The 23,678-nt window shown below is 31.5% G+C and overlaps 6 protein-coding genes across 6 annotated transcripts; 4 read left to right on the top strand and 2 right to left on the bottom strand.

The window, feature by feature from the left end:
* Window positions 1-1,408: 1,408 nt before the first annotated feature.
* LOC109599012 (larval cuticle protein LCP-17) lies at window positions 1,409-1,920 on the bottom strand. Its single transcript, XM_020014942.2, has 2 exons — window positions 1,897-1,920; window positions 1,409-1,839 (listed from the first exon to the last, which is right to left on the bottom strand). Exons 1-2 carry the CDS (start codon window positions 1,903-1,905, stop codon window positions 1,474-1,476), a joined length of 375 nt encoding a protein of 124 aa, XP_019870501.1. The 5' UTR covers window positions 1,906-1,920; the 3' UTR covers window positions 1,409-1,473.
* A 1,831-nt stretch (window positions 1,921-3,751) lies between these two features.
* Window positions 3,752-4,546, top strand: LOC109599019 (larval cuticle protein LCP-17). Its single transcript, XM_020014953.2, has 2 exons — window positions 3,752-3,883; window positions 4,061-4,546. The coding sequence occupies exons 1-2, from the start codon at window positions 3,875-3,877 to the stop codon at window positions 4,460-4,462; spliced, it is 411 nt and encodes a 136-aa protein (XP_019870512.1). The 5' UTR covers window positions 3,752-3,874; the 3' UTR covers window positions 4,463-4,546.
* A 694-nt stretch (window positions 4,547-5,240) lies between these two features.
* On the bottom strand, window positions 5,241-5,907 carry LOC109598898 (cuticle protein CP14.6-like). The gene is made up of 2 exons (XM_049969074.1): window positions 5,778-5,907; window positions 5,241-5,721 (listed from the first exon to the last, which is right to left on the bottom strand). The coding sequence occupies exons 1-2, from the start codon at window positions 5,784-5,786 to the stop codon at window positions 5,323-5,325; spliced, it is 408 nt and encodes a 135-aa protein (XP_049825031.1). The 5' UTR covers window positions 5,787-5,907; the 3' UTR covers window positions 5,241-5,322.
* A 1,641-nt stretch (window positions 5,908-7,548) lies between these two features.
* LOC109598545 (endocuticle structural glycoprotein SgAbd-2-like) lies at window positions 7,549-8,229 on the top strand. The gene is made up of 2 exons (XM_049961306.1): window positions 7,549-7,657; window positions 7,730-8,229. The coding sequence occupies exons 1-2, from the start codon at window positions 7,649-7,651 to the stop codon at window positions 8,111-8,113; spliced, it is 393 nt and encodes a 130-aa protein (XP_049817263.1). The 5' UTR covers window positions 7,549-7,648; the 3' UTR covers window positions 8,114-8,229.
* Window positions 8,230-8,433: 204 nt separating this feature from the next.
* On the top strand, window positions 8,434-9,410 carry LOC109598750 (endocuticle structural glycoprotein SgAbd-2-like). The gene is made up of 3 exons (XM_020014676.2): window positions 8,434-8,559; window positions 8,770-8,974; window positions 9,134-9,410. Exons 1-3 carry the CDS (start codon window positions 8,551-8,553, stop codon window positions 9,331-9,333), a joined length of 414 nt encoding a protein of 137 aa, XP_019870235.1. The 5' UTR covers window positions 8,434-8,550; the 3' UTR covers window positions 9,334-9,410.
* Window positions 9,411-9,540: 130 nt separating this feature from the next.
* LOC109598849 (uncharacterized) lies at window positions 9,541-12,687 on the top strand. Its single transcript, XM_020014772.2, has 7 exons — window positions 9,541-9,751; window positions 9,802-10,467; window positions 10,518-10,784; window positions 10,837-11,127; window positions 11,195-11,419; window positions 11,477-11,608; window positions 11,664-12,687. The coding sequence occupies exons 1-7, from the start codon at window positions 9,577-9,579 to the stop codon at window positions 12,044-12,046; spliced, it is 2,139 nt and encodes a 712-aa protein (XP_019870331.2). The 5' UTR covers window positions 9,541-9,576; the 3' UTR covers window positions 12,047-12,687.
* Window positions 12,688-23,678: the final 10,991 nt, after the last annotated feature.

The following is a 23,678-nucleotide window of genomic DNA, read 5'->3' as shown; positions in this document are numbered from 1 at the left end:
GCCGCTGAATAGTAAATGAAGCGCACTGGCAATAAAATCGAAGACGTTGGGAATTCATGCATAATTGGTTATTCTTGCATCATATCTTCTGAATTAATCAGTTGAGGACGGTCAGTATAATGTAATAACAAAATTCGGAATATATTTGAATATTGAGCTAACGTATATGTCCCAGTTTCTCTATCATAATACAGCATGGTGTTGGAGCCCTTATTTTACATGTCTGCTGTTGAATATATGAGTGAAAATATTATTTTTGTCCAACCATTTTTGTTTTATGTACACCATACGTGGCATAAATTATGCCACAAAAATAAAAAGGTTGTGGCTTCTTAATATTGATTTGATTCAGCTTCTGAGGAATAACAGTTTCTTTTATGGTCAAGTCGTATAATTCACATGGCAAGAGATAATTCACTTTCTGCGAATTAAAGATGTAACAGACAAATCTGTCAGATTGTTTTCAAGGTCTTTAACGAATATATTGGTTTGAGTATCCCCATTGTTTGAAAAATGGTCAAAATCTAAATCTTGCTGGTATTCAGGGTCAGCAACACTATCGTTATCTACATACACATGATGTCACACTGATATCATTAAATATTCAAATTTTTTAACTCTGGACTTGAAATAAAGTAATTTATGATTTTATTGTTTTATTTTTAGAAACCAGAATCTTTTAGTAATGATACATAAATTTCATCACTTAGTTATTAATTTTGTTGTTATTTATGTTCATCAGCAATTATCTGTTTCATAAACGACCTATATACCTTTGGGCACTGCTCTTTCTTTTGTTTCATCTGCTAAATATAGAAGAGTTAAAATAATAACAATACATGTGTGTAATTATGATGAAATAAAATCATAATTATTAATTCAGTGATGATTTATGAATATTCAATTGTGAAATCTTTTTAAACAATTTATGTACCATATATCAGTACCTACAAAAGCAGTTAACCTCTATTATAATTGCTTAGGATTGGTCATCGTAGAATTTTCAAATAAAGTCGTAAATAAAAAATGGGTGTAATATTTATTTTACAATGTGTAATAGGTTATTTTCTTCCTACTTAGATTGCTTAATGCTCTGAAATATCAATAGCCGATTATGGATGCCGAAAGTTTACACGCTTTAGGCAACGATTATAATTGGTAGTTTTATTGTTTAAAATGATCTATCACAATCTCATTTTACGTCAAACCTATAAATATTTACGTAAATTTTTAATTGATAATTTAACTTGATACCTGTATTATTAATGTAATATATTAAGATGAAAAAAAAAAAAAAAAAAAAATATGAAAAAACAAGGATAACAATTCAATTTTACAAGCGACCCAACTGACTCTCTTTTCAATAACAAAAACAGTGTTAGTTGGTCAGGTTATAAATAAAAATCGATTTTAGTAAAACATAAATGCCATTTTATTTACAAAAAAAAAATCCAAACACCAAGTCGACTCAGCCTACAGCTTCCTCAAGGGTTCCTCCTTCTCTGGATGGGTGCGTTGCCATTCAAGGGCACGGGTAATGTAAGCCGGAATCTCAGGAATGTGAGCACCTTGGGGTTGGTAGCCGTTGTCGTCGGCTACGTAGCTGACGGAGATCGGGGTGCCGTCCGGTGCCGTGTACTGGAAGGTACCTTGCACTGCCTCGGTCTCGGGGGTCTTCAGGGCGCCGGACGCCTGAGCGGAGATTCCGTTTCCGGTTTCGAAGGAATGCTGGTACGTACCGTCCGGACTGATGTCGAGCACTTGGCTCAGAACCGGGGCGTCGATGTCGTTCGAGACGGACGCTGCGGATGCGACTGCCACGAAGCAGAGTGCGAGTATCTTAAACAAAAAAAGGGTAATAGATATTTGTTTTTTAGTGAGTCTTGAAAAACTTACGGCTTTCATGTTGTGTTTGTTGTGGAAGAATATGATATGTTAATGAGTGGTTCCAGTGGATATTTATATAAAGGATGATGCTACGGTAACGCTTCTAATGAAGGTCGTAGGAGATTTTTTCTAGAAATGGACATGTCCAGACAATTTCGTGCAAAAAATAATGTCCAGTTCGAAATATTTACGGCTCACACGTGTGGATTTTGCGTGTAGTTATAAGTTAATTAAGGATTATTGATATTTTAAAATGGAAATTGTATATTAATTGTTAAAATATTTTGGGACAAAAGAATTTTTTGTAATTTTATAGTCCACATCATAAAGAAATGATCTTCTTGATAGATTGAAATAGTTTGGTTAATCAACTTTCAATACTGATTATATACATATTTCAATTTACTAAATGTTTACATTTAATAATAAAATAATATTTTGTTTCATTCCCTTGTTAATTAATAATTGATTAACTTATATTTAAAAACTGAATACCCATTACGTAGTAAATTAATTATAAATGAATTATTTTTTAATCAATTAAAATTATTGTTGAAATTGTACAATTATATAAATTAAAATAATCGGATAACAATGTTAACTTAACATAGTTTTTGTTAACTGGTATTAATTTAAAAAATACCAAAATCAAGTTTTTAATTTATTCATTTATACAGGTTGAAACATCCCAAACTAGGAATATGCAAATACTGAAGTTCGTAATTTTTATATTATTTTTTAATTTAATTAATCTATATTTACATTTTTACAAAGCTAAAAATTAATACAATTCCTTCTATTGTCTATATTAACAGATAAAATTAAATTAAACGTGTTAAAACTGAAATCAATGTATCATTCCTATAAGTACTTAATTTTAATTAAGTTGAACTTTGTATTTGAATAACTTGATTGATTTTATTAGTGTAGGAGCTCGTGAATATAAATTGAATAAGTCATCTTTAGATTTAACTATAATGGAAGTTTAATACTTGTCCGACTTAATTAATTAAAGTATAGTAGTGTACATAAAAAAGGTATAGTAAGCAAACAATATTAGCTAAAAATAAAAAAAGTGTTAATATATGCAAATGCGTCAAACCAGTTTAAACAATGATAATTTTATGCAGTGCGATATATCACTTAAAAATAGACAAATATTTGTGGATGGAGTTTGTAGAATAATTTTGAATTATTGCTCTGCCATTTACGAATTCTGTTTAATTGAATTGACATATGCCGAATAAATTATTAGGTTATTTCAACGACACACAAATACTTTTAACTTCGTTAACTGTGTTATTGATTCTATTATAACCTGTATATCACCGATGCTAAATAAGACGTCACCGAAATTATTTCAGCTCATTATGATTATGTTTTATAAAATATGTCTCCAGTTTTTTGAGGCCGAAACAGCGTTTTACGTACTCGTATGAATGTGACATTAAATTTAGTTTTATGTCCAGTTGAAAAGAAAAACTGTATTTTTTATATCATAAAGCACATGCCTTTAAAATTTACTAGCATATAATTTTTAAAGGATATAAAAGACAAAGTATTAAACATGTATTGTCCTTGAGTAATAAGGAACAAAGTAACATTTAATTCGTTTATATTTTACAACACTACTTACGGAAATTTTATTTTCCATTTTGTAATTCCTCATAAAATGTAGTTTTCTTAACTATAGTCTTTTTAGATGTGTCAGCCAGCGGAAAACTGGTTCGCTGTTAACGAATTGGAAGGATTCGTTTAATTTCAAATAAAAAATAACAATATCAGGTTTTTGTTTTTGTATCTAGGCAGGTTTATTGACACCCGTTTGATAACTGTCGATGCAGTTTTGTGCAACAAAAAATGTTAAAATATGTTGATCTATGAAACTTACCTATCCTTGAATTAAAAAAAGATGGATTGGTATAAATATACTGAACCCAAACCAATGGGACCATATTTAGTTTGTGTTTGCTGAAGTATTGTCATCATGAAGCTAGTAAGTAACCGACGCTAAAATATTTCGTGATGCATCACACCTGCTAAATTGTCCATTTTTTCTTGGACCAGAGGACCGACTTTAGAAATTGTTTTAGTAAAGTCGCTCAGTAAATTCCTCATCCGTGACCTCTGATGCTTTCCGAGAATTAATGTGTTTAATGAAATTCGGTTTCAGCTCATCGCCTTTTGCTTCTTAACCGTTGCCTACGCCGCATCCCTTTCCAGTGACGCCGAAGCCCCAATCATCAAACAAGAGGCGGACATCAGCCCGGACGGTTCTTACCAATCTTCCTATGAAACCGGCAACGGAATCTTGTCCCAAGAGTCCGGCATCTTGAAAACGATCGGCTCCGAAACGGGCGAAGAAGTGTCTGGTTCCTATAAGTACACCGCACCTGACGGATCTCCGATCGCTGTCAGTTATTTGGCCAACGAAAATGGATTCCAACCGTCCAGTGACATTCTTCCAGTAGCTCCGGAACCGGAACCGATCCCCGCTTACATTGCCCGTGCTTTGGAATGGAGTCAGGCCCATCCTTACAAAGAAGAAGCTCTGCCTCTTGGAAAGAAATACTAAGCGAACTGCCAACAATATTATAGGATGCGACTGTGTTACATGTAAATATAGTACTTAAATTGCAATATATTTTCATCTGAAAAAGATTTGTGTAGTTTTTTTGTTTCACCACTGAGTTGCTCTATTTTTAAAAAAATAGAGCAAGAGATAAGAAATGTTTTGGAAATAAATCTGAAACGATACAACAAAAATAATGTTGTTCCAAAAATGAAAAAGTATCCACATAAGTTTCATATCATTTAAAGAAATATTATATTTTGAATAACTACTACATGATATTCAAGGCAGATGGTATCTGGGGATTTTATTATTAACAAAAATTAATTTGAAGTTTATTTGGAGTTTCTAAATGACGCGAGAGAATTTCTCATCCATGATTCAACAGGTTTGTTTAAAGTTTCCAGACAATGATGGTTGTTGAGAAGTTTTCATTCATTACATTGTATTTTAAATGTTTATTGTAAGTTGTTTGTTAAAGGAAAATAAGGTTCCTTAATAAAGACATCATTCAAAATTGCTTCATCCTTTTATAAAGAACCAAATTTAACAATAATTTTCTATTGCAAAATGTTTAATTACTTGTGTTATATTAAAATTGTATAAAATCACTTGTACAATCAGAATATTAAAAAATATATACCATAAGTTGTTGTATAATTTTTATATCCTCTGTAAATGTATAAACTGATTTAAGATTTTATTTAATACTAAATTTTTATTTGTATTTTTGGAGACATTTAATTATCAATCCTTAATTGGAAAGAGGATTTTGAAACGATTCATTTCTTATACAACATTTATTTGTTCATAAACTAACAATAAATACAATAGTTTAATCTGGCCAACATCATTCAATTAAATTAGTATTTCCTAGCAAGTACGGCTTCTTCTTTGTACGGGTGGGCAGCGATCCAATCTAAGGCACGGGCAATGTAAGCTGGGATTGGTTCTGGAGCTGGAGCAACTGGAAGATGAGCACCTTGCGGTTGGAATCCATTTTCGTTGGCGATGTAGGTCAATTGGATGGGGGTGCCGTCAGGAGCGGAGTATTTGAATGATCCAGACACTTCTTCGGCGGTTTCATGTCCAACGGATTTCAATACGCCGGATTCTTGAGCGGAGATCCCGTTACCAGTTTCGTAGGATGACTGATAAGAACCATCTGGGCTGATGTCAGATAGTTGATTCAAGATTGGAGCATCCGCATCGGGAGAGAGAGACGCTGCAGACGCAACAGCGATCAAGCAAAATGCCAGGAACTGTAAACAAGTTATTTTGTTAACTAGACGATTTATTTTGTGATTGCTTTACTTACAGCTTTCATGTTGATGTTTGTCGTTTGACTAGAGAGCAAGCGATGACCTGCTCTATCTGCTTCGGGGTTATTTATACACGGATTATTAGTGTTTATTGTTTAATTTATTCAAGGACGAGATGACTTTTTCAATTATATTATGCAGTTTTTTTTCTACGCGAATCCCAGAAGTAAAAGTTTATTCAGATATTTATTTAAGTGCAATCAGTTGTGACATAGTTATATTATCTAACAATGAAACTTGTACACATTACATGAATGGCACACAATGTTTTAATTAATAAAATACATTTTAATCAACCCCCTTATTGATGACCCCTATTTAATAAAAATATATAATATTTATTGTTTTGTTAAAATAAAAAATAACATTGTTACGTACAGGTATTTTAAAGTTAAATTACATGGGTAGTAAATGTCACTTGTTTTTTAAGTTGAATTGTAATTCACATTGACTTTTGTGCAGTAAATATGCAGTGAAATAATATTGTACATAACTATGTAAATTAAGTTGGTACTCGAGCTACTCTTGGTTTATTTATGAGGTCTTTAATAGTTTTTGAAGACATAGAATAATTCAATTTTATTTATTTTTTAAATAATATTTTGTCAAAATAACTTTTAAGTTTAAATAAACATTTTTGTCGAATCTTCAATTAATTTAAATAATAAATTTAGTAGAAATAGTAAAGACTGGTCCAACTTGTTCATATTTTAGCGAGTTCTGGTGACATCAAGAAGAGAAAGATATAAATACAAAACATAAAATCTTCTTCCTTTAATTTAACTATTCATTCATAAAATATGTCCCCCTAGATCCTTAGGTGTGTATAATTACAAATCCTGGTTCTTAATTATCAGAACAAACTAACTTTATTAAGGCTCATTCATATTTTAAACTAGTCTAAATAATTATTTCTATATATATTAATTTATACTCCATTCAAACTAGCTACGGATTAGATAGTTACGTGAACAGCACGTGATCGCATGATGGATAACATGTTTCTTATTGGTTGTTTGGAAGGGTTGACTGGTGTTATTATTTATTTAAAATTACGGTAAATAATAACAGTTATAATGTTCATTTTTATCCTAAATTATGAGTCCAAAATAATTTTAATATTTTTATAAAATTATTTGGATATCTCTAGTTTTAAATTCGACTCTTTCGACAATAACTGTATTGTACGTGACAATTGTATACCTCACTCCGTACTTTATGTGAATACACTATAGTTAACTTAATGAAATAATGTTTTGTGTTCGTTGGTTGCGACAATGCTTTATTAAAATATCTTTTATATTAGAATAAATAAAAATTAATGTTAACAATAATGCAAAATAACATATTATGAAATTTGAATTAAATAATATTTCTTTTAAAAAATTCATTCTAATATTTAATAGTGTAAAAATTGTAATTGCAATTATCATTAAATTGTTTAATTTTATAGATTAAATTTTTATTAAAATATATTCCAAATTAAAAATAAAAAATAATACCAATTGCAGAGATTTCTATTTAAAATGCATTTAATACATTAACGGTTTTGAACTATTTTAAAATTTTAATTTTCAGTACTCGAAACGCATAAAATCGCATCTTTTATTCATTCTAACTCATAAATTTTACAAATTACATTAAAATAGACAAAATAGCTTGTAGTGTTGTGGAAGTCTGCAGTATTCGTCTTGTACGTGATTCGTTTTTAAATTAAAGACTATTTGAATATATATATTATGTTATCCTTGAAATTAAAAGATGCTTCTGCATTTCAATAAATAAATTTTCGGTGTATATAAAGCCGTTGTACATCAATTATTGTTGCATAAATCGCAGTGCTGTGTAATTTGTGAGATCCAAAATAATGAAAGCCGTAAGTAATAATTACTCACCCTCGTAAATTTTTTATTGTTTTTACATGGTTATTTTTCACTTGATTTTTTAGATCACATTTTGCGCACTATTTTTCTTTGCATACGCTGCATCCGAATCAACCGAAAAACAAATACCCATCATAAGTCAAGAGCAGGAAGTGAACTTCGATGGAACCTATCATTCATCTTACGAAACAGGAAATGGCATTTTGGTACAAGAGAAGGGGGAATTAAAAAACGCCGGAGACAAGGAAAAAGAAGCCGAAGAGGTGCAAGGTTCGGTGTCATGGACCGCTCCGGACGGACAACAAATAAAATTAGACTATGTGGCGAACGAAAATGGATATCAGCCTAAAGGGGCTCATCTCCCTGTAGGGCCTGAGATTCCGGCGCCAATATTGAGAGCCCTCGAATGGATAGAGGCCCATCCACCTAAAGATAATGAAAAATTTTAAGTTAATTAATTAAAATTCGTTGTTTGAATTGATTTAAAACTGATGATCTACACTATTATTAAAATAAATTTGCAACTTGTCATTTTTTGAATAAGGATAATAAATTAATTATCAAATCTAACTGTTTTAATTATGAAATTGATATAAATTGTGGGCTGTCGATGGTTAATTACTTATACTGTATCATGTGTCTTTTCTAGGAATCAAAATACGTTAATGTTCTTTCTACGTAAAAAATAAATTTATAACAATGATACAACAATTTTTTATTATTAACAGCGTATTCCTTGGCCTTCGGACACACCGAAGATTCGGCCTTGTCGTAAAGTTTGTCTAAGAATTATTACAACACCTTCGAGTACGTCTTCAGGTATAAATAATGAAATTAGTTATGTGATTGCCATTACCAATTTAAAAATCTTTAGGTACACATCAACATGAAAGCTGTAAGTACCACGCATATTAGATAGTTTTATATATTGTGCAACTAGTGTTTTTATAAGTGTTAATTTTTGGTTGTATGATGTGTTAGAGAGTGGATATAAATAGTATGTAAATAGTGCAGGATCGTCATCGTATTAAATTAATTTTTGTACGATGCACTGCGTTGTTTTTGTGTGCATCTATTGGTAATATTATTTGGTTTTCTTTTTTAGTTCATTGCTTTGTGCTTTTTGGCTGTAGCCTCCGCTGCATCTTTGTCCAGCGACAAAGAGGCCCCAATTATCAGCCAATCTTCAGATATTAGCCCTGATGGCTCTTACCAATCCCAATACGAAACCGGAAATGGAATCTCTGCCCAAGAATCTGGTGTACTGAAGAACGCTGGACAGAAAGACGCCGAAGCCGAAGAAGTACAAGGTAAGCAATAGTTTATCAAATTTAATAATATATGATGCAAACACTTTCTAATTCATTAATTGGAATCGAGGTTAGCCCAAAGAGAATATTGTTTGAAAGTATTATAATTTCTTAGAATTGATTGCGACATAATTGAAATAACTATAATAATAACTTTAGGATCCGTCAAGTACACCGCCCCTGACGGTACCCCAATCGAGTTGGCTTACTTGGCTAACGAAAACGGTTTCCAACCCCAAGGCGCCCATCTTCCAGTTGCCCCAGAACCACCAGCGATCCCAGCTGCCATCGCTCGTGCTTTGGACTGGATCGCCGCTCATCCATATGACGAAGAAAAGGAACTCAAGAGAAAGAACTAAACAACTAACTGGCTGTGGGAATATTTTGTACATATGTAATATTTTTTATATTAAAAAATAAAAATTATTGCAATTTATTGGTGTTTTTTAAATTGTAGATATTTATTTGTTCACGGAACAAATTCCAATATTAACCATGGTGACAATAAATCGTTTGTTATATTTGATGTTGCTAAATGACATGTGTCAATTGATTCAAAATTGAAAGTAGTTGTTAGATTATCTTAATAAAATTCTAGTAGAATGGACGCTATCTTTTCGATATTGACGTTTCTCAGGCATTGGCGAAACTTATCGGTTGGTACTGAGCCTACGTTCTTCTTGGCTATCATCACCGCTACTCTGTGTGTCTTACATCGATTGTTTGGACGTCATCGTGCTAGAAGGGTGGAAATCAGAGAAGTACCCCGTACTCAAGGTTTGTAAAAATATATAGCTTGACCAATATTAACTTTGATACATTTTCAGAAGTCCCTAAAGATACAAAAGAACCAGAACCAAAGGATGAAGAATTGGAGATGTATAAAGAACCTGAAGTTTCTGAGATACCTGTTAAAAAAGTCAGGCAACCATCAAACAGTAATGTTCAAATGCCGAGGGATAACAGTAGATATAACGAATTTTTAACTTTATCTCCAAGCTGTCTTATTAGAAACAAAATGAAAAGTAGACTTCCAGAATGGAGATATAATCGTTGCTACCAATGCTCTAGACCCATGCAGGAATTAGAAAGTTCCATGCATCTCAGAAATAGTAGCCATGATTATATTCCATTAGAACCAACTGCAAATAATCACAATTTTCCACCAATAACTAATGCAGATAATTTCCAAATTGGTAATAGTCAAATAGATTTAGATTACTTAAAGATAAATATAAACGACGAGAATAACAGAAGTCCAAGCACACATTCGGATTCAATATCTAACGACATTCCATCGATAAGGCCAAGCACTAGGTTTAGTGAACTATTAGCGCAACTTCCTCGTACTGCTATAAACATTGAAGAAAGTAGTGGTGATCAACCTAGCCAGCGTAATGTCCAAAACGATGAACTGCTGGATATTGCCCCATACGAAGACAATAACAACGACCACGTGGGAAGTGAAACTGTACTTAAGAAAAGATCTCTAGGTATTATCATATAACGTCACTAAATAATTATTATTGTTTCTAATATTTAGAATCTTCGTCTGATGTAACAAAAGATAAAGCCCAGAAGCAAAGCTCTTGTACCCCATCGTCAAACACACAAATCGGCGCCAACACATGTTCTGTAAATTCAACTACTAGTACAACTACAAAAAATAAAAAGGAAAAGGAAAGTGAGAGCTGTGATAGCTGCACACGATGTCAAAATATAATTCAGGAAAGCAGCAGTATTCAAATAAGGGGTCGAGACCGTGATCACTACAATCTGGAAAATCGAATTAATGAACAACCGGCACCAGGTAATTATTAAAAATTCGCCTACCACCTTTTAACATTTTTTGTTTTACGAAGGTTTAAGCCATCAAAGTCAGGCAAGTTGTTCGCACACGTTGTACGAAAGGGATTCTCCAATATATAGCACATCAAGAGCGCACTCTACGTCAACGTTAACGAATCTCCCTACTGCAGGACAAAGTGGTGCCATTCGACGTAATAAACTAATCACATCGTCTCCTAGTGCCCTTATCAGGAGCAGAAAGAGAAGCAGGCTGCAGGGGAGTCAACTCTTGCCACCTTTGGAAGAGACGGAAGATTCTAAGCATCCTAATGATCGCTCCAGTTGTTCTGACACAATTGCAGAAAGTAAGTATGGGTCACAATGAACCTCCGATGGCATTAACATGTTTTTCTCCAATTAAAAAATAATTAGCTCCTAAAGGACAGAATGGAAATCTGGACATGTTGTATCTACGGGAAAAACCCGTTAAGGTTTCTCCAAGCAAGTGCCTTTCTGTTGAACAGCAGAGTGGCAGCTCTAAATATAATTATTCGATGCCTTCAACATCAAGTGGTGTTATGAACAATAGAAGGGAGGAAACTTTGATTTCATGTAGAAATTCTGGTCAAGCAGTAAGAGAGAGTAGACCATCAAATGGTGATTAATTAATTATGTAATTTTTATGCCAATTGTAGTATTTCTCCAATTTTTTAGAAAATAATAATAGCAAAAAAGAAGAAGATTTGATGAATCTTAAGTATTGTGATCATGAAGCATTAACGTCAAAGAGGAGTAGCCATCACTGTAAATTGAGTAATCAGTCTAAGGAGCAGAATACATCATGTGGTAATATAATAAATTTCTTTTTCAAATATAAAAATCAGTAAATAATATTTTTTAGACTTAACTAAAATTGATACCAATACAGAATTTTCTCTGTTGGAACATTCTGCCTCAACATCAAGTAGTTTTACGTTGTCCAAAAAAAACCGCAGTGATACTAATGAATTAACAACATCAACTGCGACCAGCCTTATAAAACCGGAAAAGCAAAAGAAATTGCAAGCTGGGAAGTTTAATTATCACAGACCGCCGTCCAAAGAAGAAAAACCGACTTCCAAAAGAATATGTAATCAGCCCTTGGAACCGAATATCACAAATCAAAATACTAAACCAACGAAAGATTCCAACCAAAGACGATTAAGTAATTGTAAAATGAACGCAGGTGATTCGTCTGTTAAACAAGCACGCGACAAATCAGAGAAAAAGCGTTCGCATCAGTAGGCAAAGTAACGATCACCACATTAACTGCTACTTTAGTTTACAGCAGTAATTTAAATTTTAAATGTCTTTAATTCTGAACAGAATTAAATCATAATATTAACATTAACCACCTCCTTAAATAATAATGTTTTCATCTTTATTAAAAAATTCCTGTCCAACATTTTCACAACTAATAAATAAGCAAGCGAACCATGAATATTATGTAGCCCGAAGTATAAACCTCATACGTTTGTGCTTGGAGCCAGAACACGGACGAGAGTTTGTTATATACGACCGGCGTTTTACAACGATATGTTGACATATTCGGAAAGCCAGGAAGGACATTTTAGTATTGCTGCTTCAGCAACTTTCAACCTAAGTGCCTGTACAAATAACTTAAGAGAAGACTTCGGAACAATGATGAGGGTCCATTTGGGTAGTAAAACTTTTTTTAAAGGACTGGACTATATAAAAAATTTAATTGAATTTTCCATAAGTAGGCATGGTCTACATAAAATATTTGTATTTGTAACAATGTACCAAAATTGTAAACGTGAATGTTAACTTAATGTTTGTTATAAGCAGTCTAAATTTAAGTGTAACGTATGTTTTAATAGATTCAATGTAACGTATTAATTCAATAAATAAGATCTTTTATTGAATTTGTTTTTGATTATCGTTGTTAAATTGGACGAAACAACCTATATAAATTAAATAATTTATTATTTTTTCTTGCCAGATGTTCTACAAGGTCGGGAGATGACATTTGGATAACTCTCAGTGAATACCATAAAATCATTATGTAATTAAATAAGTACCGATCGTAGTAAAAGTAGTTTCAATTTTTTAAGCAGGAATTTGCAGGTTAATGGCAACTACTTGTTATCGTTAGACATTTGATAGAACTTACACAATTAAATTATTAACACGATTTTTAGCTGAATCAATAGTAATGATTTATGTAAGTACACTACTAAAGAACTGAGAATTCGTTCAAAAAAAGTATTTAAAGTAAACAGATACTTGAATTGACTTTCTTTCAGAAACAAATAGAAATACATTACGGGGTAGCTTTGATCACATTGGAGCTTTATCAGCCAGAGAGCTTCATAGTTATTCCCCTGGGATGAAAAAGGTCGACCTACTAACTTTACTTCCGTTAAAAATGTGTTTGCATCACTGATTGAAATGGTAATACCGATGTATCGCCGATTCTTAAATTATTAGAGTGTTCTCATATTTTTCATTTCAATCGATATAAATAAAACATTTGCATTTGCAATTTCTGTGATTGATAGTGATTGAAAATACTTGAACAATTTTTATCGATAAACTACACGCGTAACAATAATTAATGAAACGCAAATATTTATATTGTGATCGATAAAAAATTGTTACTACTAAAAAAAATCGACACACTTGGCTATTTTGATTGTTTTGAATAATTGGAGGATTTAAATAAACACATCCTAAATATCTCCACAGAAATTGCGAAAAATATTTCACTAGCCGTGTATTTTATTTTTTTTTTTGTACTCCAAATTGGGAATACCAATAAATCAAGCCATATCTCACTTATACGTTTGGGCGATTTTTTGTTATATTTTCAGGATATAATAAAAAATACACTTCAATATCTACTATAAATTCCACTGTCAAAATTTAAAAAACATGGTATGTGATATATCAGCTCAACGGCAATTTTGCAGTGTGAAAAAAGAAACATTATTATTGTTATAATATTATTGTTGTTGCTTTTTATGGGGAATAATATATAAAAATAGTAATGACTGCTTCTGGTTTGTTTTTAGATGATTTATAAGAGAGTTAATGAAACATTTGGAAGAGAAATGTTACCATAAAAATACATTGGGTGTTTTTCTTTTGAATAGATAACTTGAATTTTCAAGTTTAAATAGATTTAAAAATAACGTTGTGTGAGATACTATGAGCAATCATGGCTTCAACTGTTCTCTTTGGAGGTGGTTCTGTAACAGTTGCTCATTCAACCAGATTTCGCTTTTGTAATGTCCGACTTCACCGCTCAAAACTTATAAATTTGATGATGCAAATCATGGTATGCAGCATTGTTTTTGTTCGTTAAACAGAAAAAAAAACTAAACATCGACATTTCTTGTAATTTTACGGTTTACGATTACTTTTTAAAATTTTTAAAATGAACAACAGAGCAAATAAATAATCGCAACATTTGATAAGAAAATTTTGTGGCACTTGCGTATGACGCAATCGGCGATTTCAAAAGTGATTAAACGATTTTACGAAACAGGTACCAATGAAAGAGGACTAGGGTAGGAGCAAAAAAAAAAAACCAATATTTAAGAATCCAAGACGTTAGATAAAGGTTTGTAACAAGTACTTAACTGCAGCAACAGTTTTCGTTCATTTATAATGTAAGAATAAGTCAGAACACTATAGAGAGAAGACTAAAGGAAGACTATATAACTCTGTTATAGACTTAAATCCAATTGAACATCTATGAGACCATATGGGAAGACAAATAAGAGCACTTCAATCACCACCACTTTAAATCAACTAATCAACTAAGGAAAAATATCATAGAAATTTGGGAGGGCATTGATCAGGATGTCATAAGAACATTAAATTTAAGTATGGGGCGACATTGTTAAAAGGTCATTAACGCACGTAGTGAAATTCTCCATATTACTGTAAATAAACTTGAAAAATATTAAAATTTTGTTATATTTAATTATTTTTTTAATAACATTGTGTTTCTTTTACGATAAATATTTATAGATTTTCCTTAAAATTGTATCCTTAATTTATTAAAAAAAAAATAATATGAGAAAAGTAACATACCTATTTAATTTTTGTTAATTTTTAAAAGTATTCAATAATTATGTGGCGAAATGTATATGGGGCCATATTCAAAGAGAAGTTTAGACTCTAAACCATCAGTCTCAAAATTTAGGGGAGCTTGTTAATGTTCTTAGAGAAGAATGGCAAGTTATGGATCAAAAACATGCGTTGACTAATTTTAAGTATGCCAAGGAGGTTGAGAGTTGTTCGCAGAGGTAGGGGGACCGATCAAGTACTTATTAGTAAAATATAGCGGTTAATATTGTTTTATTTTTATTTTAATTAATTTCCCAAAAAATTTGTTCTTCTATTGTTGATCCAATTTTGTTTGTATATTATTATTTTTAGAAAATTTATATATTTATTTTTCGTATTCATCTAGTAATAAATCTGACTGTGAGATATTTTACATATATACATTCATTTTAAATCGAATGGTGTATACCCGAAGGATGACATAACAAAATCCAGTATAACTGGGACATGTATGAAAAGTATGGAAAAAGCAAATATATTATAGTAATAAAAGCAGTAAATCTTTCTGGTCTGGAAGGTAAGACAGTAATAAAGCATAAGGTTTCTTTATGAAATTACAATAACTCAGGAAAGAAAACAACACAAAGAAAGCGTCTTGTTAATCTATATGCAGGCCGCGTGTGTGGAAAGTATTGCGATTCAGGGTGCAAAACGGATAGAAAGAGTTGGATGTGATGCTTTAAGTTTACGAAGTATTATCGATAAACCGCCGTTGAATGTGTTACAATGTATATTAAAAAGAAGAAATGCTTTAGAGGCGGTGCCGGTTCAATATAAAAGAGAATAATTGACGTGCTGATCTCAACAATTTCCAACTTACAACTACATGGAGACGATATTATATTACACAACTACACGGAATGTAAAAATATTTATTTAACTTTGTAACTTTGTAACTAATCCCTGATTAAAGTGTTAGCGAGACATTAAAACTCTACAAACGTAATGGGTTTCCTTGCCGTCCTCAATATGATTAAAACTAATCTATCATGGATATTGACATAAAATGTTCTATTCGAAGGAGTGCAGCTTTTCTTAAAAAGGGAAAATCTTTATTCGAACGTTTTTCAAATACAAATGTAATCCGGCTATCGGAACTAGGAAGCATTACTCGTAAATCATATTGAAACACTCCACTGTGTTTGACTTCACGTCCGGAAACATGTCCGCATCGGTTTTTACCATTTTCACGGGCTGTCATCTGATTATAAAGGTTTTTATGTTTTTCATCATAAGTTGTAGGAAATTCGAGAGAAAATTTAACGATTTTACGTAACCGTGATTACATGTTTGGCAATAAATTGAGGCTCAAACTCGAGACACCTTCCAATAAGTTTCAGTAAAAAAGAAATAGCGCGGCTTCGAGTTTCACACGTTTTATGCTAATTTCGAAAATCCGTTCTAGTTACGGAAGCATAATGAGTCATACGAAATAATATTTTAAAAACAATTTTTCTAGGCAAACTGATACAGTTTCCAGTTATTACTGCTCCTTGTAAATGTTGTGCAGAGAAGGCAAATAAAAGCCAGTTTTATATTTTTCTGATGTCGTATTATGCATCATTATTATATAGTTCCCTCTTCCAAAGTTATCCCGTTCCTCGAAAGTACTCATCTTATTATAAGAAGAACATCGTTAATCCGAGCTTAAGTAGATTTTTAGAATGTCACTACATCAAAACCGAATCTGAATACCCATTCAAAAAGCGCACTTGCAATAACTCGAAGGAATAATTCAAGCCGTTATGGGAGAAAAATTATTTTTCGTGTCGTGGATATTTCCAGTGCACCCTAGGAAACAGAATTGAATTTTTATTGTAAACAATTCAACCACTGTTGTGCTACATAAAATTTAATTTGAAACTATCAGGTAAATTGAAAATAATGTTTACTGTGCGTTGCTCTAAGTAATAATGCCCGTTTAATGTTTGGATTTATGCATTTGGCAAAATCCGTAAAATGTTGCGGGGTCTGATTTTACAAAATTAATATTATTACTAACCTAACGAGAATTATGGATTTAAGAAAACAGGTAGGTATAAAACGTGGGGCTGTTTACTTTAAATTAGGTTATTAAAACCGAGCGGCATCTGAATTTTTATAGCTTAGACTGGATAGATAATTCGATTAGTTTGTTGTACCGCGTTCGAAGTTTTTTTCTTTTGCATTTTACGAGTATCGATCATATGGTTATACTACGTAAGCCGACCGATCCTCACATCGTAGCCATTTTATTCTGGTAGTTTGTGCTTTTATTATGTAGTAATTCACAGAAATCGGTTTCTCGGATACATATATTATAAAATGAGAAGTGCCTCAGAATCCTTATAAGATATCCGATATAAAATTATATAGGCAATTTGCCATAATTTGATGCCAAAAGAACAGATCTCCGTATCTTTATGAGTGCACTTTCCTGCAGAAGGTGTCAATGTCTGACAGGTCGATTTATTAGGCATGGGAGCCCGAAACGTTAAAAGGATTTCAATAATTTTGGTTTCGGGTACCCCCAGCAATAAAGACCTCACATATTCTAATATGAGCCAATCTTCTACGGTTCACTTCTACAATATTTTTCCGTTTATTATTACTATTACAAATATGTGAAATATGTATAATATATATACACTAGTGGCCATAATTGTACCAACTTATTAAATATGACCTGTATAACTTGGATTGGGTGCCAGTACCTATAACGTTTATACTTTTTTCAGTTATTGCTGTATCTACTATATAACTGGATTTAATTTTATTCTTTAAAAAGTGATGGTTAGTTCTTTTAGTCCCAGACCTGTAAGAAAAATGCTGGTTTATACTAAAAATGTCCAATTTTGACTTACTTAAGATCACATTTTCTGGACTACAGAACATTGGGGACTGTTTATGTTCCTACAGATCCTACAGAAACAAAACTATAAAACAGGTTTCCTGTACTCACAGTGTAACAGGGGGCTGTTACAGGATTGCTTCTGTTCTTCTGACGTAGACCCATTTAGACTGATTTATGTACAGGATACAGAATATATTACACAAGAATTTGCTTCCATATATTGAAAAAATGATGATTTTAATAAATATGTTTCAACATGAAATATTGTACATTAGGACTGACAATTGGATTCAGGTTACCATGTTCTAAATTGAAATTATAGCAGAAAAATTTTCAGAAAAAAGTCTTCTTTGAGCTGTTTTACGATGCTAAACAACAGATAAATAGCAATGATCGCCGTAGAAGAGTATATATACGACCAGGAGAACGATACACTCAATGTAATATAGCTGAAACTCTTACTTTTGGTGGAGGATCGATAATGGTTTGGAGAGGCATTAGTTTGCACTTACGAAACTGGTTGTCATTGCTGGAGGAAATTTAACAACTGATAGGTATATAAGGAAAATACTAGAACCTCATGTTGTACCCTTAGCTCCATTTATGGGTGAAGAGTTTTTTTAATGCATGACAATGCTCGACCTCACACTGCGAGAATTGTCAGAGACTACTACTATTCCGTTAACAAACTGTTCATCTAAAGTCCTGACTTAAATCCGATTGAACATCTGTGGAACCATATGGAAAGACAAATAAGAACACTTAAAACATAGAAATTTGGGAGGATATTGATCAGGGTAGGTATCATAAGAACATTAATTTTAAGTACGAGACGATGTGATCAAAAAATCATGGTAGAAATGCTCCATATTAGTGAAAATAAACTTAACTTGAAAAATGTTTTTTCATTTTTGTTAATTTTTAAAGTTATTCCGTCATTTTGCATAATTTTGAGCAGTGTATGTAAAAAGTAAAATAAATTTAAAATACTGATCGTTTAGAGTTGCAAATATTCAAATAATAACATATAAGTGGTTAAGATAAAACATATTGAAGATATTTCTAAATCTATTTGATCTGGCAAATTCAAATTATCCATTTCAAAAGACGCACAGTGTAATTAAAAAAATTAATTTTAAGTTTATGTACTATCAAAAATAGTGTGGTTAATGTGAAAATCATAATAGCTCTTTAGCCAACTATAATTTCTGGTTAATTTAGTAATAAAGTTAGGTTATGAAATTCTATTTATTTTTCCTGGGTTGACTGAAATTGGTAATAACGGAACGAATCAATAAATCATAAAGAAAACCTTAACTTATTTTATTTCCTAGTAAAAGAAATAGGTAATTATAGTTAATTTTTTATTCTTTTTGACATTGTGAGGGGCGATGTACCCACCTTGTAATTTTAACACTAGCCAAACCACCTTGGATACTTCATAAACTGGCGAAATCCTTGGCTAGTTAATAAACTAATAGCAAATTTAAACAAAATTGTGTTTATATTAAAGTTGCTGACAATTTTGTTATTCAGTTAGTTTATGAACTAACCAAGTTTGCATATTTACCAAAACAAGTATATTTCATATTTTCCAAATATTGAATCATATACATCCAACTTACATAAACCCATCAGTGCATGAATTATTTTCGCATTTCGAATTCAATTTAAATTGTTAATTATGTTCAATTAAATGCCCACAATTAGTTTACAATGGTTAATACATCAATCAGCCGGGAGCATTTTTCAAACATTAAAATAATAAATAAACATTTATTGCCGCTGCACCGAGCAATGAAATGCATATTAAATTTATCCAAACGCAGTAAACACTAGTATTTGTCTTGGGTAACTTTAAACTGCAAACGTAAACGTGTCTTGTGCGACTAGTAGATTTATGGTGTTTGTCAAACATTTGTCAGCAAAGCTTAACTTCCAACTTGAAATCCTTTAGTAGCTTATAAACCGAGATTATAATAATTTGGGAAATGAAAGATTATAACGGATTGAAGTTCAGCAAGTGAAGTTAAGTGCGAAGCCATTAAAATTTCAACTTCCCCAAAACTATCCAGTCGACACACTTACTTATAAGTTATTTGTTGTTGAGTTCATGCATCTAATTTAACATTTTGTTAAGAAAACAGCTGCATTAATACGAGTAATTACGTAAAAGTGGAGCAACAATAGTTGATATTTTATTTTTTTACCCACCACATACTTTTCAATTTGTAAGACACACAAAAAGTACCAAAACGAATGCATCAATTAATCTAGTTCCAGTGCATTAAATTTAATTAACCATATTAGAAACTTTGAAAGAACTGACTTCAGCCGGTTCAATCAAATTAGAAACTTTTCGAATAGATATCAATTCCGCAAATATAATAAACAAAATTAAAAAACTTTAATTATAAAGTCTCGTCCGTGAATCTTGCCTCTGATGAATAACGGTTTTAAAGAAATTCAAAAAGTTACAAGTCCAAGTTATAATTAATGTTGTGTGTACTAAATAAGAAAACGTAATATTTGGAACTTTTTCAAAAGTTATATAAACGCTTATAAGAAAGTTTGAAAAGGAAACTAATTCATTTTAATTATTGCGTATAATCAAATTAAAATCGTATATTTATTGTATCCTTTGGCCAACTAATGTTTTTATTTTTTGTAGTTTAGTTTCACATTTAAGGTTTAATAATTTCTAAATGGGCATGTAACGGAAATGGTACGCGTAATAGGAATAAACCTTTAATCGAAATCATATTTCACCCAAACATATTTCACATTAATGTAATAAATGCAGCATTCTAGTCTCTTTATAAAACCGTTTAATTTGACAAAGAAATTAAGTGTTTCCTGAAAGGAACTTTTCTCCATACTTAAACTTTACTCCTAAATCTCAGTTGCCAACTCTGAATGATGTTATGCGGCACAAGGAAGGAAGTATAAAAAAAGGGATTTTCGTTAATTGGATTCTTGTGTATTGTATGAAAAGTGACCTTAGCCAGAATATTTATTGGCGTTTATAAAAAAGTAGTTTGAGTATTAGCAGCATTTTTCGAAACACCAACACAAGACTGATGCAAGAACTAAAAACTTGATCATATGAGTATAGTTAGTTTATTAGAAAGAAAAAACAGGGAAAATCAATTTAATGCATGTAATTTAACGTTTGTGCCACAGAAAAAAAATATTCAGGACATTTTGCACATGAGTTGGCGTGTATCTAATTTATTGTGAGCTCAAAGTGGGGGTGAAATGTAAATGGTCTTAATATATTACCAGTAAAAAATTAAAGCAACATTTCATTTTTATCAGAAAAAAGGGGAGACGAATCATGTTATTTTATAACTTAATTAGCTTTTATTTGCTCGATTATTCTACTTGGGTTTACTGGCCGATCTGTATTATTTCTATTTTAATTATATTTTCTAGGTACTATTTTTCTTTAATATTTGCCACTAGACAGCGTTTCACTTAAGGGTTATTTGTGGATGTACTAAAATGTTACGTCTGTCAAAACGAATGTTGCAGTAGCGTCTGGCCGTACACGTTTAATTTAATTATAAAATGTGTCGTAAAGGCTAAGTTTTTGTTTGTTTATAAAGAAACCTAATTGTTAAATGCAAAATTTCAATTGGTCAAGGTTGGTTGCGCGACTGAGCATAATTTGTTAATGTTTGATCGTCATTTAGTCCCGAACAAATTCGTTGGGACAGTCCCAGAATCAAATTGCTGTACCAAAGGGCGGCCGAGCCGATCGTTGCGGTGAATGCCTGCGCTACTTGTTATTCAGTACACAGTTGTAACTAACAGTGCGACCACCCTCCGTTCTAATTGTCCGCCGCCCCGATACTAAAGTGCTATCTCATGGCTTGCATACGAAACCATTTAATTGGACATAGAAATTAAGTGTTTCCTTTGCGGAACTTTTCTCCACACTTTAACTCTCGCACGATAACTTCACGGGTCACTGTGATACGTACAAATTTAATAATGGTTGCCGTGTTTTATGGACACGTTGTGTTTGTTTTTTATACCCATTCACGAAACATAAAACGATCAATAATAAAAAAAAAAACAGATTAAAATTAATCATCAAGTCAAGGCACCTAGAAAAAAATTTGTGGATAAAATCTAATCACATTTTACCAAATTCGAATTTAAAACTCCGTTTAAATTCGTTGACAAATTGAAAATTTTAATCCGGTTTTTTTTGTTAATGTATTATTGATTTCAATTTTCATCGTATCCAGTTATTTACATTTGAAGTGGTTTCGTCATTTGTTTGTTTAATCACAAAATAGTATAAGTTTAAAAATGTACAGAGGTCACTTTAATGTATCTTTGTTATTGAATTGGGGACGAAACATCCCGAAAGTGATTTGTCGTGTTTTTGATGAGATGAGTATTTTAGCCATAACACTTTTATTTAATGTGAACTCTTAAAATAATATTAATTTACTATTGTTCCTTTTTGTTAAGCTTCTTGAATTGTCGAATTTATTTATAACATGATGTGTTTTATAGGATTAATAATGCCTGAAGATTGTGACGGCCAAGACAAATATTGTGTGGGGAACGATTTTCATGTGGAAACACATTTATCAAGAGCATCATTCCAAAAGCTTATAATAAATTTGAAAAACTCGAGCTTTTCAATTCAAATTTTTTACTACAGATCTTAATTTTGTCATTTTTATGCAGCTTTTACAGTAAACTAGACACAAGAAAATTCTGACATATTTTCAGTTTCTCCATTATAACGGACAAACTTGATTATCTGTCTGAAACTTGATATAACAGGTATATAACCTATCGGTTTCGGGAAGTTGAGAAAGACCCAACAGCTCAATAACAAAGATATATTTAAGTCACCCTCTTATAGCCAGACATCCTGTATAAGCAAATACGAATTTTTACTCATGCCTAAATGCAGCTGTTTGTCGATATGATAATAACTATTTTTTGAATTTTTTTAGTCCAATAAAGTATTTTACGGTATAATTGCGTTAATAGTTTTAAATCACTCTCGTATACACATTTGTTTGGTGTTTTATTGTCATTGTGGTTGCAAATAAAGTTAAATATAAAATGTTGATATAAAACCAAAAAAAATTGCGATAACCACTTTACGTAATTGCATTGTTGTTGTTTTAAAAACATTGTGAAATCGTAGAACGTCACATAAACTAGGTGTAAATGTAATACGTCATCAGTAATATTATTGCTTTTATTTTAATAGTATTTCATTATTACCTATTTGAACAAAAACTAGATAAAAAAAGGAAAAACAGTAATGTTTTTACATAGTTTATTAATTTTACTGTTTCATTTTAAAGGTAATCTAAATTTTAATACACATTTCTATATTTCTAATGTGTAATACTGGTTTTAAATTAATTTAATTTAAAGTAATAGTAACACTCTTTAGTTAATTTTATGGTTAATGCCCTTAGGTAATTTCGGTCAACAGTTCGAAAATTGCACCATTAAACATTACCACATGTCAAATTAAGTGGGTTTAATTGGACCAGTTGGGAACAATTTGAAAAGATTTACTTTTGTATATGTTAAATTAAATTCTGTTTATTTTCAATGCATTTATACGAAGTATTTTAATTATGGGATGGATATGTTTACAAGTCGAGTTTTTTTGTACATGAATCGTCGAACAGAAACTCTAGACATTTTAATGAACCAGTTAACACTTCAACAAATATGTTTTAGTTGTATTGGTTTGGATAATTATTAAGACAAGACGAGCAAAATGAATAGTTCATAAACTCCGCATTTGGTTTATAAACTATCTATAGAGAGTTGTTTTAATAGAAAACGCCGTTGGCTAGTACACAATGTAATAATATACATATTAATAAAGTTTTGCATTTTAATTATAAAATACATAGGTAAAAGCAAAATGGTTTTAAATAAATTCCTATTTTT

Source organism: Aethina tumida, chromosome 1 (genome assembly GCF_024364675.1).
Source record: "Aethina tumida isolate Nest 87 chromosome 1, icAetTumi1.1, whole genome shotgun sequence".
Lineage (NCBI taxonomy): Eukaryota > Metazoa > Arthropoda > Insecta > Coleoptera > Nitidulidae > Aethina > Aethina tumida.
Note: the sequence above shows the minus strand (reverse complement) of the source record. Positions and strands in the feature narration are given on the sequence as shown.

Coding starts and splice junctions, on each gene's coding strand:
- LOC109598750 (XM_020014676.2), top strand. Junction 8,975..9,133: donor CGAAGCCGAAGAAGTACAAG/GTAAGCAATAGT, acceptor TAATAACTTTAG/GATCCGTCAAGTACACCGCC.
- LOC109598849 (XM_020014772.2), top strand. CDS start 9,577: ATGGACGCTATCTTTTCGATATTGACGTTTCTCAGGCATTGGCGAAAC. Junction 9,752..9,801: donor AGAAGTACCCCGTACTCAAG/GTTTGTAAAAAT, acceptor ATACATTTTCAG/AAGTCCCTAAAGATACAAAA. Junction 11,128..11,194: donor TTCTGACACAATTGCAGAAA/GTAAGTATGGGT, acceptor AAAAATAATTAG/CTCCTAAAGGACAGAATGGA.